Genomic DNA, 13,481 nt, shown 5'->3' with positions numbered 1-13,481 from the left:
GGATCACTTGAGGCCAGGGAGTTCAAGACCAGCCTGAGCAAGAGCAAGACCCTGTCTCTACCAAAAATAGAAAAATTAGCCAGGTATGATGGCACATGCCTGTAGTCCCAGCTATATGGGAGGCTGAGGCAGGAGGATTGCATGAGCCCAGGAGCTTAAGGTTGCAGTGAGCTATGACGACACCACTGCACTCTAGCCCAGGCAACAGAACAAGACCCTGTCTCAAAAAGACAAAACAAAAAAACCACACTAAGGTACCACTTTACACTTAGAATGGCAACATAAATGGAACCTCAAATGTTATGCCAAGTGAAAGAAGCCAGATGCAAAAGACCAAATATTGTATGATTTCATTTATAAGAAATATCCAGAAAAGGCAAATCTATAGACAAAAAGCAGATCAGTAACCATCCAACTGCAAAGGAGCAAAGGGAAACTTAATAGTGATAAAAATTTTCTAAAACTAGATTGTGGTGATGTCACACAACTCTATAAACGTACAAAAAATCATTGAATCATATGCTTACAAGAGGTAGATGTTATGGTATGTAAATTAGAGATGCAAATAAATAAATATATTTTGTAAATATAAATAAATGCAAATTTTGCTAAGGGTACCAACTCACCTGATAAAGCTGGTAAAGTCAACAAATTGTCAGAAGGAAAAATTTTAACATAGAAGGTATTTAGTTTAAATCACTAGATTAAAAGCCTTCCATGGGCAATTTAACAAATCTTGCTTTGCAATTTTATGTTTCAGTTCCTTATTTTCACATTTGTCAAACAAGATTACATTACTTCACAAAATTCACAATTACCTTAATAAGAGCTTTTTTGGTGAGTTTCTGATTAACTTCAGGTTTATTCATTATGTTCTTTGCTCTATGAGCATACTCCAAGGTACTCAGAGTTTCCTGTCATGGAAAGGAGAGGTCAATTACTGAAGATATTGTGAGAATAATGTAATTCTGTTATCTAAAATGTACTATATAATAACTTACATGTAATAATTTATGGTTATATATAATCTAAAAATCTCCTCAGTAAGACTACTATACCCAACCTTTAAAAACGAAGTTGTTAAAAAGATCCTAATCTTTTTCTTTCCCTTCTCTTCAATTTTCAGGGTCTTTAGCCTTATAGTTTGACCCAATAATTTCTTCCTTTAGACTAGTGTTAAACTCAATAAATTCCACCAACTGATGAATAAACGAAATGTCCTATATCTATACGATGGAGTACTATTCACCCATTAAAAAAAAAGGATACCTACTACAACCTGGCTGAATATTGAAAACATTATGCTAAGCAGCTGGGCATGGTGGCTCATGTCTGTAATCCCAGCACTTTGGGAGATGGGAGGTGGGAGCACCGCTTGAGGCCAGGAGTTCAAGACCAGCCTGGCAACATAGCAAGACCTGCATCTCTACAAAATATATTAAAAAAAAACAAACAGCCAGGCATGGTGGCAAGTGCCTGTAGTCCCAGCTACTTGGGAGGATCGCCCAAGCCTAGGCATTCCAGGTTGCAGTGAGCTCTACAACCGACTATAGTCCAGCCTGGGCGACAAGAGCAAGACTCTGTCTCTAAAAAAATAAAAAGAAAACATTATGCCAAGTAAAAGAAGCCAGTCACAGAAGACCACATGTTATATAATCCCACTTACATGAAATGTCCAGAATAGACAAATCTATAGACACAAATAATAGCAGAAACCTAGGGCTGGGAGTGGGGCGGATAGAAAATGATTGTCAGTGCGTACAGGTTTCTTGCTGGGGTGATGAAACTTAGATTTTGGTTGTTCCAAACTTAGATTTTGGTGATGGTTGCACACAAATTTGGGAATTACTAAAATCATTGAATTGATATACTTTAAATGGGTGAATTTTATGGTATGTGAATTATATCTTAATAAAGATATTTTTTTAAATGAAGGGTAAGTTGAAGAACTTATAAAAACTTTCTAAATGCCATTTAAAGATGATAGAAGTAAAATAAGAATAGATTTTATCATCGTTGTTGCTTCTCTTGCTTTTTCCCTCTGTTCCCACATCATCCAACACCGTTCTCAGTGCTCTCTAAGCAGCCTCTATAATACTAGCATTCACTTGACTCACTTCTAAGTCCTGAATTAGATCTCTATACATCACTGTCTGCTAATGACCACAGCAATTTTCTTTGAAGACTATGTGGAAAGTCTTTAATTAACTAACTTTTTAAGATTAAAACCTCTGCCAGGAAGGAAAATGATAACTTTTTCAGTAGTACCCTCTGGCATACATCCATATGCAACGTCCAGATTCGTTTGCACTATAGCATAGAGTAAATAAAGCCAGTAAATGAACTTTTAAAATACGTGATACCTAAATAAGAATTATAGCTACTACACTTGCAGCTTCCTTTCAAAGGGCTTACCTCAAGATTGAGAGATGCAGGAGAAATTGTTGCAATTATAGATGTTCTTGTACGCCCCCCAAGAGAATCCTGGAGGATTCTAGTTAGTTTAGATTCTCGGTAAGGAACATGAGGTGTTCTTTCTACAAGAGCAGTAATAACCCTTCCCAAAGTCAACAGAGATTGATTGATATTTCCAGCTTCCCGAGCTCTCTTGTCAACAGCTCCAGAACGGCCAATGTTTTCACTTCCCGCAAGATCAACCTTTAATTTTAAAAATAAAAATAAAAAACTGATCTATCTTTAGATTTAAAGACTTTTATTCTCGTGATATATATAACGTATTAAATAGCCAGCAAAATAATTTTTCTATAATTAAGAAATTTATTCTCCCACTACAAAGCTAATAACAGTGACTTACAAAAATATTGTCTGTAAGTACAAAATTTCAAGCTGCTCTATGAGGTGGTCAAGAATGAAACAGTAATATTAAGGGTGATGCTTACCAAGTTCAACTTTCCAATTTTAACAAGCTCTTCTCCATCATTTGTAGTTTCTTTCATATGTATTGTAACAGAGAAAACTGAGTGGGAACGACTAGAAAACAAGATGAAATTGCTCAATCATTATAATTTAAAACATTATTTGCTTCCTCTAAAATACTGAAAACAGTAAAAGAAGATCTAAATCCACAAGGGTATAGAAAGATAATATCAGACAGGAGATATCAATAAGCCTTTAGAAGATAGAAGATGGATAGAACAATGATTAGGATTTTGCTTTCTACTGTCTGATGCCTGCAGGGTAGTCTCCAATAAAAAGCTACCTAAAAACACCTCAAAAGACTTAGGAACTAGAATCCTCAGGCACCTCTGAAAGCCAGATGTGGAGCGGGGTTGGGACAGTTGCCTGGTGTATCAAGAGGAGAAGACTTGCAATCAATCTTCCTATTCACAAGAACAAGTAAGAATGAATGCAAGTCTTCTCTTTATCATATACATTCACAAAAAGTGATCATTACTCAAGTCTAAATATGTGAAAAAAGGAATTCCTAAATTATACAAATTTATAGAATAGAAATTTTATACTTCAGTGAAAGGTATTTAGATAACAGAAATGTTACCTAGTCTGCAGTTCATTTCTCCAAATTCTATATAAAATTATCAAATAAGTTATAAAGCAACAATGGAATAAAATTTCCATTTTATTGGAAAGCCATTACAGGGAAAATTTAATTAAAATTTTAAAATCACCTATATAATCACTTTTATGTTATGTTTCTTTCTTTAAATGCATACTTTTTTTTAGTTGCAACTATAACTGTTATGGCATTTTGTAGAAATTTTCAACTAAAAAAACAAAGAAATAAGACATCTAGTCCTAACAATTATTTTATAGCTTAAAGAAACTGATATTCAAGGGCCAGGTGTGGTGGCTCATGCCTGCAATCCTAGCACTCTGGCAAGCTGAGGCAGGAGGATCGCTTGAGGTCAGGAGTTCGAGACCAGCCTGAGCAACAGCAAGACCCTGTCTCTACTAAAAAAAAAAAATAGAAAAAATTAGCCGGGCAACTAAAAATAGAAACAAAAAATTAGCTGGGTGTGGTGGCGAGCACCTGTAGTCCCAGCTATTCGGGAGGCTGAGGCAGGAGGATCCTTGAGCCCAGCAGTTTGAGGTTGCTGTGAGCTAGACTGATGCCACGGCACTCACTCTAGCCCAGGCAACAAAGCGAGACTATCTCAAAACAAAAACAAAAAAAACTGATATTCAGATAAATTCACTTATTTACCCAAAGTGACATATTTAGTTAACTGCAAAACTAAGACTAAACGTGAATATCTAACTCCCAATCCATTGCTCTTTCCATCACATTCTGATGCTTCCTTCAAAAGCCAGCAAGAAAAAAAAAATCACCTCTGTCTTAGTAAACTACATTTGTAGAATTTTAGACTTGTCCTATAGGGGTCTTGATTCAAGTCTACCTACAAGAAAAAAGGAGTTCCTAAGTCATATAAATTTATGGAATAAGAATTTTATGTTCCAGTGAAAGATATTTAGAGAAAAGAAATGTTACGTGTCCCTTTCACCTCAGAAAAGCCAGTGTTAGTGACCATCTGTCTCCCTACATTAAAATAAAGCTGTTTTAAAATGAAGACTTGACTTTCTTCTAATCCTCATTCAAACCAAAGTTTTCAAATTATGCTCTAATATCAGTAGGGGCTCCTCAAAAGTACTTCTCAAGGGCCACCTTTGTAAGGCTGAGGAGGTAAGCCTCTGAGTGTCCCATCCCAAAATCAACTACAGCAGCTACATTTTAATCTGGGCTTCAATACACAATTTCATTTGAAAGAAAGGATTCAGCTTACAAAAAATTTAATATTTCTGCTCTAGTTCAACTTTTCTTCTTCTCCTTTTAACATTCTTCCAATTTCGGTGCCCGGTATATAAATCTCAAGCCAATTACCAAGGCCTCCTCCTTATAACACAAAATCTAGGTATGTGATGATGCACATACCCTGACCCACTCCAATTTGACTTCCCCCAAGTCCCTAATTCTTCTTAGAAAATGGGACCAGGGAGGAGACTATGGCTTTCTTACCTAGAGTATGCATTCATCAAAGTGGCTGCAGTTGTCCTTTTTGCTGCCCCCTTTTCCAAAATTTGATAGACTTCATCTTTGTTGTGTACTGTAATTTCTTCTAAACCTTTGATTATCACTCCTCTCTGTGCAAAATATCAAAAGAACATCCATTAGATTGGTAAAAGAATATATATGTAGTGACTTCTCAAAATCTCACACAATTAAAATTTGGAGACATTTCATTCTCAAAGGCTGAGTTACCTTGTTTCGGGGATCATCAAACATCTGCAACCTCTCAGAAACATCAGAAGATGGACTAAGAAGATCAAAAAGTTCTTCATTATAGATTTCCAACAGAGACACTTTGACTGAAAATTCAGTACCATTATCAGTAAGTTTCTCAAAAATTTGATGAAGAGTACGTGGAATTATACCAGCCAAGGGATCCTGAAATTATAATATTAATAAGGGTTAATATAAAGGAAGAGTGCCATTTACTGTAGCAGTTAAAACACAAGGGCCTCTTTTATATTTAAGTATGCCCAAACAAGTTAACAACAAAAAAAACCACTAACCTAATGTTAGAGAAGTCACTTACAATAGTCTGTTCAACAGTATTCTTTGTATCTTGCACAAACCTGACATACCTGCTAGTCATCTTCATGCCTGAGCATTACATAGAAAGCAACTGAAGCAGGCTACTTAAAAGGACAAGTTCAATGATCCTGCCCAACCAAACTATGCTTTAATCCTATTCCATATCTCCTATGGTTATAATTCCATAATTTTATTATCCATATATAAAGTAAGTTAATGACTTAACTATGTAACCACTAGAAAAAAGGAGCTACCTAAATATCAATAATTGGAAAATTAGTTTAGTTATTAAATTCATTTAAATTTAAACTCATTTGATGATAATCTTTGTGCAATGTACTATTAATATATGGTTTCTATAATATTAAATACAGTAATCTTAACTTCTTGAACACCCATGGTCATCATTAATAAAGTTCTATATTGCCCCTTGCTATGCTAACTTTTTGAGACTCATTCCGTCACTACAAAGACCTCCCCGTCAAGCCCCACTCATACTCCAACTTTTTAACAATATTCTGCTCCAACCGTCCTGTCCCAAACAGACCCCTATTTTATCACTTAACTGTGGCATATATATTGGTCCTTTCTCTCCCAGTGAGATGGTGTTTCTTAAACAGGTGTCATACCATACATTTTAATTTTACTATAGCAGTAGTTTATCCTGAACTCATGTTTGACATGGGTACTCTGATCTTCTCTATTTCAAGACAATGGCCCTCAACCAAATTTTATTCAGATAAATTTCAACCAAGTATGTTATAAACAATAAATACCTCTTCCCATGTATACTCTTCATTAGGTGACCTTTCACCTTCCATTGTAAAGGTTTTTCCAGTGCCAGTTTGGCCATATCTGTCAAGATTAACAAAAGTATTAAATTAAAAAATAAATACATGCATCTAAACTTTTTCATCAACTTGAAAAATAGTGTTTCACTTACGCGAAGATAGTGCAATTATAGCCCATAATAACTTCATCCAGAATTGGACAGACAACACTTCGGTAAACATCAATTTGTTTAGTAGATGCTCCAAAAACCTATCAAAAAAATGGTTTTTTCTTACAGAAAGAAAACTCAAAACTACTCATTTTAATGATTTTGTTTTTAGAATATTAACTCATTCGGTCTATTAGAAATCATCTGACAAATTGAAGAGACAATTGAAATTTGTAAGTGTACACCATTTTCCAGATGAAATACGTATACTAGCATTACTTTACATTACTGGATAATTAATAAGTTGCACTATATGTTACCATATCAAAAGTGTATGTTTTCCGTGAGCTCTTGTCAGCCAATCCTCCAGTTCGTACACTAACTTCTTTTCGTACATGATCACATTCTACTATTGAATGGGCGTTAGCTTTCCGTTCTGTCAAATTAAATGGTCTGTAAAAAGAAATACACAAAGTTGTTCAAAAACTCTTAATCAGGTTATCAATAACATTTTCATGAACTATATTAGACAAGAAAAATGTGAAGTGTGAAGTTCTGACTACAGTTAGCGATGGGGATTATATGGGGACTAAATGATACTGCTAAAGCAGATAGTAGAATTATAAGGGTCTCAATTCCCAGAAATAAAATTTGGCTTTTTTAAATCTTCAAAGATATGTAAACATTACAATTCTGACAGCTTCTTAGAGTAGATGCTAACATAATTTATAATAACTTGCAAAAAATGCCAAATTTGTTTTTCAAAATTCTATTTCCACTATTCTTAAAATCTGATCAAGTTAGGTTATGATATAGTGGAAAGAACATGTCGAATTTGTATTAAAAATACTAACCTGCCAGTGAATACCCAGCACAAAATAAAAAGTAGATAAAAATAATAACTAATATATTAAGCACTTACTATGTGCCAGGTACTCATTGTTACAAGTGCTTATGTGCTAACTTGCTTTGACTTCACAAGACTGGGAGGTTAGTAATATTATTAGCCCCATTTTTCAAAGAGGAAACATGTACAAAAAGGCTACATTGCCTAAGCAGATTAGTTCAAGAGTCCTCATTTTACCAAAAGGCCTAAGGAGTATATAGCTTAAAAGATTACTTCCTTAGGGAGTCCTTCCCATCACATACCTCCCCCACCTACCCCAACCAAGACAACAATAAATTTTTGTTATATGTTCCTAAAGCACCCCTATACACCTTTCTAAATATCACTTCTCTTATAATCATTTGTTTTATGTCACTGTTTCCCATTAGACCTCAGATTACAAGGGAAAAAAATCTTGTTTAGTTTACTGTTTCCCCAGTGCCCACTATCATGCTTAGCACACAGTAGGCATTCAAACATTTGTTAAACTACATTACCTGATAAATGTCATCCTAAGAGGAATGATGGGAAACTAAAAAGAACCACAGTCCACAGAGTAGCATCAGTAAGATATTTATATACTTAATACATATCTGCACCAAAGGGAAGATAAACTCTTGACCTGGGTTCATTTTTCCCATTGAGTATCACATGTTTTGAAAGGAAATGCCCAATAAGATATTATATTCCCCTCATCACTAGGCAAATCAAGTTGCAATTTATTTAAGAAGGATACCTCAACTTCCCCTAGCATACTCTATGCCCTAGCATACTTTTTTTTTTTTTGAGACAGAGTCTCACTCTGTCAGCCAGGCTAGGATGCCATGGTGTCAGCCTAGTTCACAGTGACCTCCAACTCCTGAGCTCAGGCGATCCTCCTGCCTCAGCCTCCTGAGTAGCTGGGAATACAGAGGCACACCACCACACCTAGCTAATTTTTTTTTTCTATTTTTAGTAGAGATGGCTAATTTTTTCTATTTTTAGTAGAGACGGGGTCTCACTCTTGCTCAGGCTGGTCTCGAACTCCTGAACTCAAGCAATCCTCCCTCCTTGGCCTCCCAGAGTGCTAGGATTATAGGTGTGAGCCACCACGCCTGGCCTCCTAGAATACTTTTGAGTGGTCTGAAGACCAAATCTATGATCCTGGGAAACTTAACAACTCCCAGGTAATATATGGTGATGCTATCATTTACCAGCTGGACTAAAATGTACACAATGCATGCAACCCACATGAATATGCAGTATTATTAAAAGTTCAAGCCAGGTGCAGTGGCTCACATCTGTAATCCCAGCACTTTGGGAGGCCAAGGCAGGAGGATCACTTGAGCCCAGGGGTTTGAGGATGCAATGAGCCATGATCATGCCACTGCACCCCAGCCTGGGTGACAGAGTGAGACCTTGTCTTTAAAAAACAAAACAAAAGTTCAACAAAACTAAGTCAAAACCAACTTATACTGAGGTAGGCCAAGAGTTATCAGGTGGAGTGAATTGCTCTCATGTGGCTAAAGCTTTTCCAATTAGTCTATTTTTGGCATCACTAAATTAATCTCTTGCCTGGACGTGTTACCAGATGAATACCATTCACATTGTCAGGACTGAGTAATAAGAAATTCTTACAGATCACACATTCCTAAAAATTATCAAAACTCCCAGAGAAGCTTTAGGGACTGTATTTGTACTATAAGAAAGAGTAAGGCCAAGCCATTATTTTCCTACCCAGATTTCTCTAACTTATTAGAAATTGCAAAGTTTCTGCTGATCACACTAACAAACCCATCAATTTGTTGACCTCACTACAGTTATATAAAAATTCAAACAATGAAAATGGTGAGGGAAAGGAGACTGAAGATTTTTAAAAAGTACTATCCTGTGGAGAAGTATTAAATTCACTCTTTCCACACATATTCATTAAGTACTTATTATGTGATAGGTACTTTTCTAGACACTGAGGATATAGCAGTGAACAAAACAAAGTTTTAAAAAAAACCGAGTTCCTGTTCTCAGGGAGCTTTTAACCTAGTTGGGGGTGGGAGGAATGACTATCAAACAAATAAATATATTAGGTGCTGATAAATCAGAAATGAAAATAAATAAAGCAGATTAAGGAGGATAGGATGTGATGATGGGGGAAGATAGGTGGTTGTGATTTCAGGGTGGTGAGGAAATGCTTCTCTGATGGTGATATTTAAGCAGAATATTAAAAGTTAGGGAGCCTGGCCGGGCGTGGTGGCTCACGCTTGTAATCCTAGCTCTCTGGGAGGCCGAGGTGGGCGGATTGTTTGAGCTCAGGAGTTTGAGACCAGCCTGAGGAAGAGCGAGACCCCGTCTCTACCAAAAATAGAAAGAAATTAATCGGCCAACTAAAAAATATATAGAAAAAATTAGCCGGGCATGGTGGCGCATGCCTGTAGTCCCAACTACTCGGGAGGCTGGGGCAGTAGGATCGCTTGAGCTCAGGAGTTTGAGGTTGCTGTGAGCTACGCTGACGCCACGGCACTCACTCTAGCCAGGGCAACAGAGTGAGACTCTGTCTCAAAAAAAAAAAAAAAAAGTTAGGGAGCCAGTCATGCAAATATTTTGGTAGAAAATCTTTCCAGGCAGAGAGAACAGAAATTGCAAAGGCCCTGAGGTAAAAGCATAGTAGATACATTTTTAAAATGTGTGTGTGCTTAAACAACCAGGGATTAAAAAAGAAATCACAAGGGAAATTTGAAAATACTTAGAAATAAATGAAAACACAACATAACAAAACTTATGGGATGCAGTAAAAACAACTGTTAAGGGGGAAATTTATAGCTATAAAAGTTTATACCAAATAACATTGCTGGACACAGTGGTTCACGCCTGTAATTCCGGCACTTTGGGAGGCCAAGGTGGGAGGATCGCTTGAGGCCAGGACCAGGAGTTCAAGACCAGCCTGAGCAACATAGCAAGTAGCGAGACCCTGACTCTACAAAAAATAGAAAAAATTATCTGGGCATGGTGGTGTGCTCCTGTAGTCCCAGCTACTGGGGAAGCTGAAGCAGTTGGATTGCTTGAGCCCAGGAGTTTGAGGCTGCAATAAGCTATGACTGCACCACTGTACTCCAGCCTGGGTGACAGAGCGAGGCCCTGTCTCAAAAAAAAAGAAAAAATACTAGCAAACTGAACTCAGCAGCATATTATAATAAAAGGATGATACACCATGACTAAGCAGGATTTATTCCTAGAATGCAAGTATGGTTTAACATATAAAAATTGGTCAATGAAATATACCACATTAACAGAATCAAAGAAAAAAATTCCATAGGATGTCAATTGATGCAGAAAAGGCATTTGACAAAATTCAAAACCCTTTCATGATAAAAACATTCAACACAATAGGAGTAGAGGGAAAGTACCTCAATAAAATAAAAGCCGTATATGAAAAACCCATAGCAAACATTGTAATCAATGGTCAAAGACTTAAAGCTTTTTCTCTAAGATTAGGAGCAAGGCAAAGATTCCCACTTCCACCACTTCTATACAACATAGTACTGGACATTCTAGCCAGAGCAATTAGGCAAGAAAAAGAAATAAAAAGCAACCAAATTAGAAAAGAAGAAGTAAAATTATCTCTGTTTGCAGTTGATATAATCTTATATGTAGAAAAGCCTAAAGATTTCACCAAAAAAAAAAAAATCCTCAGATTTAATAAATGAATTCACAACAGTAGCAAGATACAAAGTCAACAGGCAAAAATCAGTTGCATTTGTATACACTAACAACGAACAATCTAAAAAGGCAATTACAAAAACAATTCCATTCAAAATAGCATCAAAAAGAATAAAATACTTAGGAATTAATTTAATCAATGAAAATAAAACACTTTTGAAAAAATTAAAGACAACGTAAATAAATAGAAACACATCCAATGTTCATGAACTGGGAGACTTAATATTAATACTACCCAAAGTGATCTATAGATTCAATGTAACCCCTATTAAAATCCCAATGAGGAGCCAGGCGAGGTGGCTCATGCCTATAATCCCAACTACTGGGGAGGCTGAGGTGAAAGGATAGTTTGAGCCCAGGAGTTTGAGTCCAGCCTGGGCCATATAGCAAGACCCTATTAAAAAAAAAACAAAAAAACTCAATGGCATGTTTTGCAGAAACAGAAAAACCCATTCTAAAATTCATATGGAATCTCAAGGGACTCCAAATAGCCAAAACAATCTTCAAAAAGAACAAAGCTGAAGGACTCATACTTCCTGATGTCAAAACTTACTACAAAGCTACAGTAATTAAAACCATGTAGTACTGACATAAAGACAGACACATAGACCAACAGATTAGAGCCCAGAAATAAACCTTCTCACATATGGGCAAATAATTTTTGACAAGGATGCCAAAACCATTCAATGGAGAAAGGACAGTCTTTTCAACAAATGGTGCTGGGAAAATCTGGATATCTACATGTAAAAGAATGAAATTGGACCCTCGCCTAACACTATATATAAAAATTAACTCAAAATAGATCAAAGACTTCAATGTAAGACCTAAAACTATAAAACTCTTAGAAGAAAACATAAGGCAAAAGCTTCATGACATTGGATTTGGCAACGATTTCTTGAATATGACACCAAGGTACAAGCAACAACAAAACAGGCAAATTGGACTTCGTAAAAATTTAAAATTTTTGTGCAGTATCACACGCATCTATAGTCCCAGCTACTTGGGAGGCTGAGTCAGGAGAATGGATTGAGCCCAAGAGTTTGAGGTTGCAGTGAGCTATGATGATGCCACTGCACTCTAACCTGGGCAATAAAGCAAGACCCAGTCTCAAAAAAAAAACGGTATCAACAGAGTAAAAAGGCAGCCTACAGAATGAGAAAAAAAAAATTGCACATCATATAGCTGAGAAAGGATTAATATGCAGAATATATAGAGAACTCCTAAAACCCAAGGAAAAAAAATCCAATTAAAAAATGCGCAAGTCTACAAATCCTTGCACTGCCACTGAGGAGGAGATCAGAGAATGACAATAATGAGATCATAAGTAACTTTAAGGGTTAGGGACAGAGAAGGATGATAAGGTGAGAGAAAAGCCAAGCAGCAAGCACAAATCCAACTTTAGGGAAATGTGTTAGGGGAAACATAGGATGGTTTTCAGAGCAAGTAGCAGTCCTGAGGGTAGAACATTGACGGGGCAATTTTCTGATCCTTGATAGGGAGTCAGAAGTTCTTTCTCATGGCCTCACACCAAGTCTAACTCTCTAAAAAGTCCCATTCATGGTGCTAATGGTTGCTTCAATAACTTCATAAATGGGTGGTAGTGACTCTGCTTTCTATTACATGTTGGAGAAAGTTTTGGGTTCTAAGGTTCATAATCTTCCCCTATGGAATAAATATATTTAAAAATCTTTTTAAGTGCCCCTTTCTATCTTCAATTTCTCTCCTTAGAGGAAAATGTGCCATATTTATAATTGGACATCAGGAAGGAAAATGCCATACATTAATTTTACTCTGAGGGATTGCTGGAGGCTTTTGTGAAGTCACATTCAAATGTGCATTGTCACCCAGGAGAATATTAAGCCTAACAGGGGGACTCTTGGCTGTTTGCGCAATCTGGATAGATACCCTATCCTGTGCTTTTTTTTCTCCAGATACTATGTTTGGAGTGATGATAAGCTAAGAGGGATAAACAAGAGAAGAAAATGGCAATGCATAGAAAGTCAACAATGAGATCATTGACCCTTGAAGCTCTGATCTTCCTTTGGGATAATATGCTGCTCAAGGTCACAGAGCTGTTTAGTGGCAGGGCTAAGAACCCAGGTGGTGCCTTTTTGCCCTAAACTGCTGCTCTAGGGCAGTGGTTTTCTTAAGTATGATTCTAGGATCAGCAGCATCAGCATCATTTGAACATTAGAAATGCAGATTCTAGGCCTGGCGTGGTGGCTCACGCCTGTAATTCTAGCACTCTGAGAGGCCAAGGCAGGAGGATTGTTTGAGCTCAGGAGTTCGAGACCAGCCTGAGCAAGAGCGAGACCCGATCTCTACTAAAAATATAAAGAAATTAGCTGGACAACTAAAAATATATAGAAAAAAAAAATTAGCTGGGCATG

At 36.6% G+C, this 13,481-nt stretch overlaps 1 protein-coding gene across 1 annotated transcript in view; it reads right to left on the bottom strand.

Moving 5' to 3' along the window:
- The window catches only part of KIF11 (kinesin family member 11), a 45,281-nt gene that overhangs the window by 27,931 nt on the left and 3,869 nt on the right, over positions 1–13,481 (bottom strand). The window contains exons 2-9 of the mRNA XM_012659687.1: positions 6,833–6,965; positions 6,516–6,613; positions 6,349–6,427; positions 5,237–5,422; positions 4,994–5,118; positions 2,901–2,991; positions 2,416–2,658; positions 819–914 (exon numbers count right to left, since the gene is read on the bottom strand). Coding sequence (XP_012515141.1) covers positions 819–914; positions 2,416–2,658; positions 2,901–2,991; positions 4,994–5,118; positions 5,237–5,422; positions 6,349–6,427; positions 6,516–6,613; positions 6,833–6,965 — 1,051 coding nt within the window. The remainder of the gene's footprint in view (positions 1–818; positions 915–2,415; positions 2,659–2,900; positions 2,992–4,993; positions 5,119–5,236; positions 5,423–6,348; positions 6,428–6,515; positions 6,614–6,832; positions 6,966–13,481) is intronic.

The sequence above is a fragment of the Propithecus coquereli genome, unplaced genomic scaffold (genome assembly GCF_000956105.1).
Source record: "Propithecus coquereli isolate 6110/MARCELLA unplaced genomic scaffold, Pcoq_1.0 Scaffold63, whole genome shotgun sequence".
Taxonomy (NCBI): Eukaryota; Metazoa; Chordata; class Mammalia; order Primates; family Indriidae; genus Propithecus; species Propithecus coquereli.
This window is presented reverse-complemented; position numbering and strand designations above follow the sequence as displayed.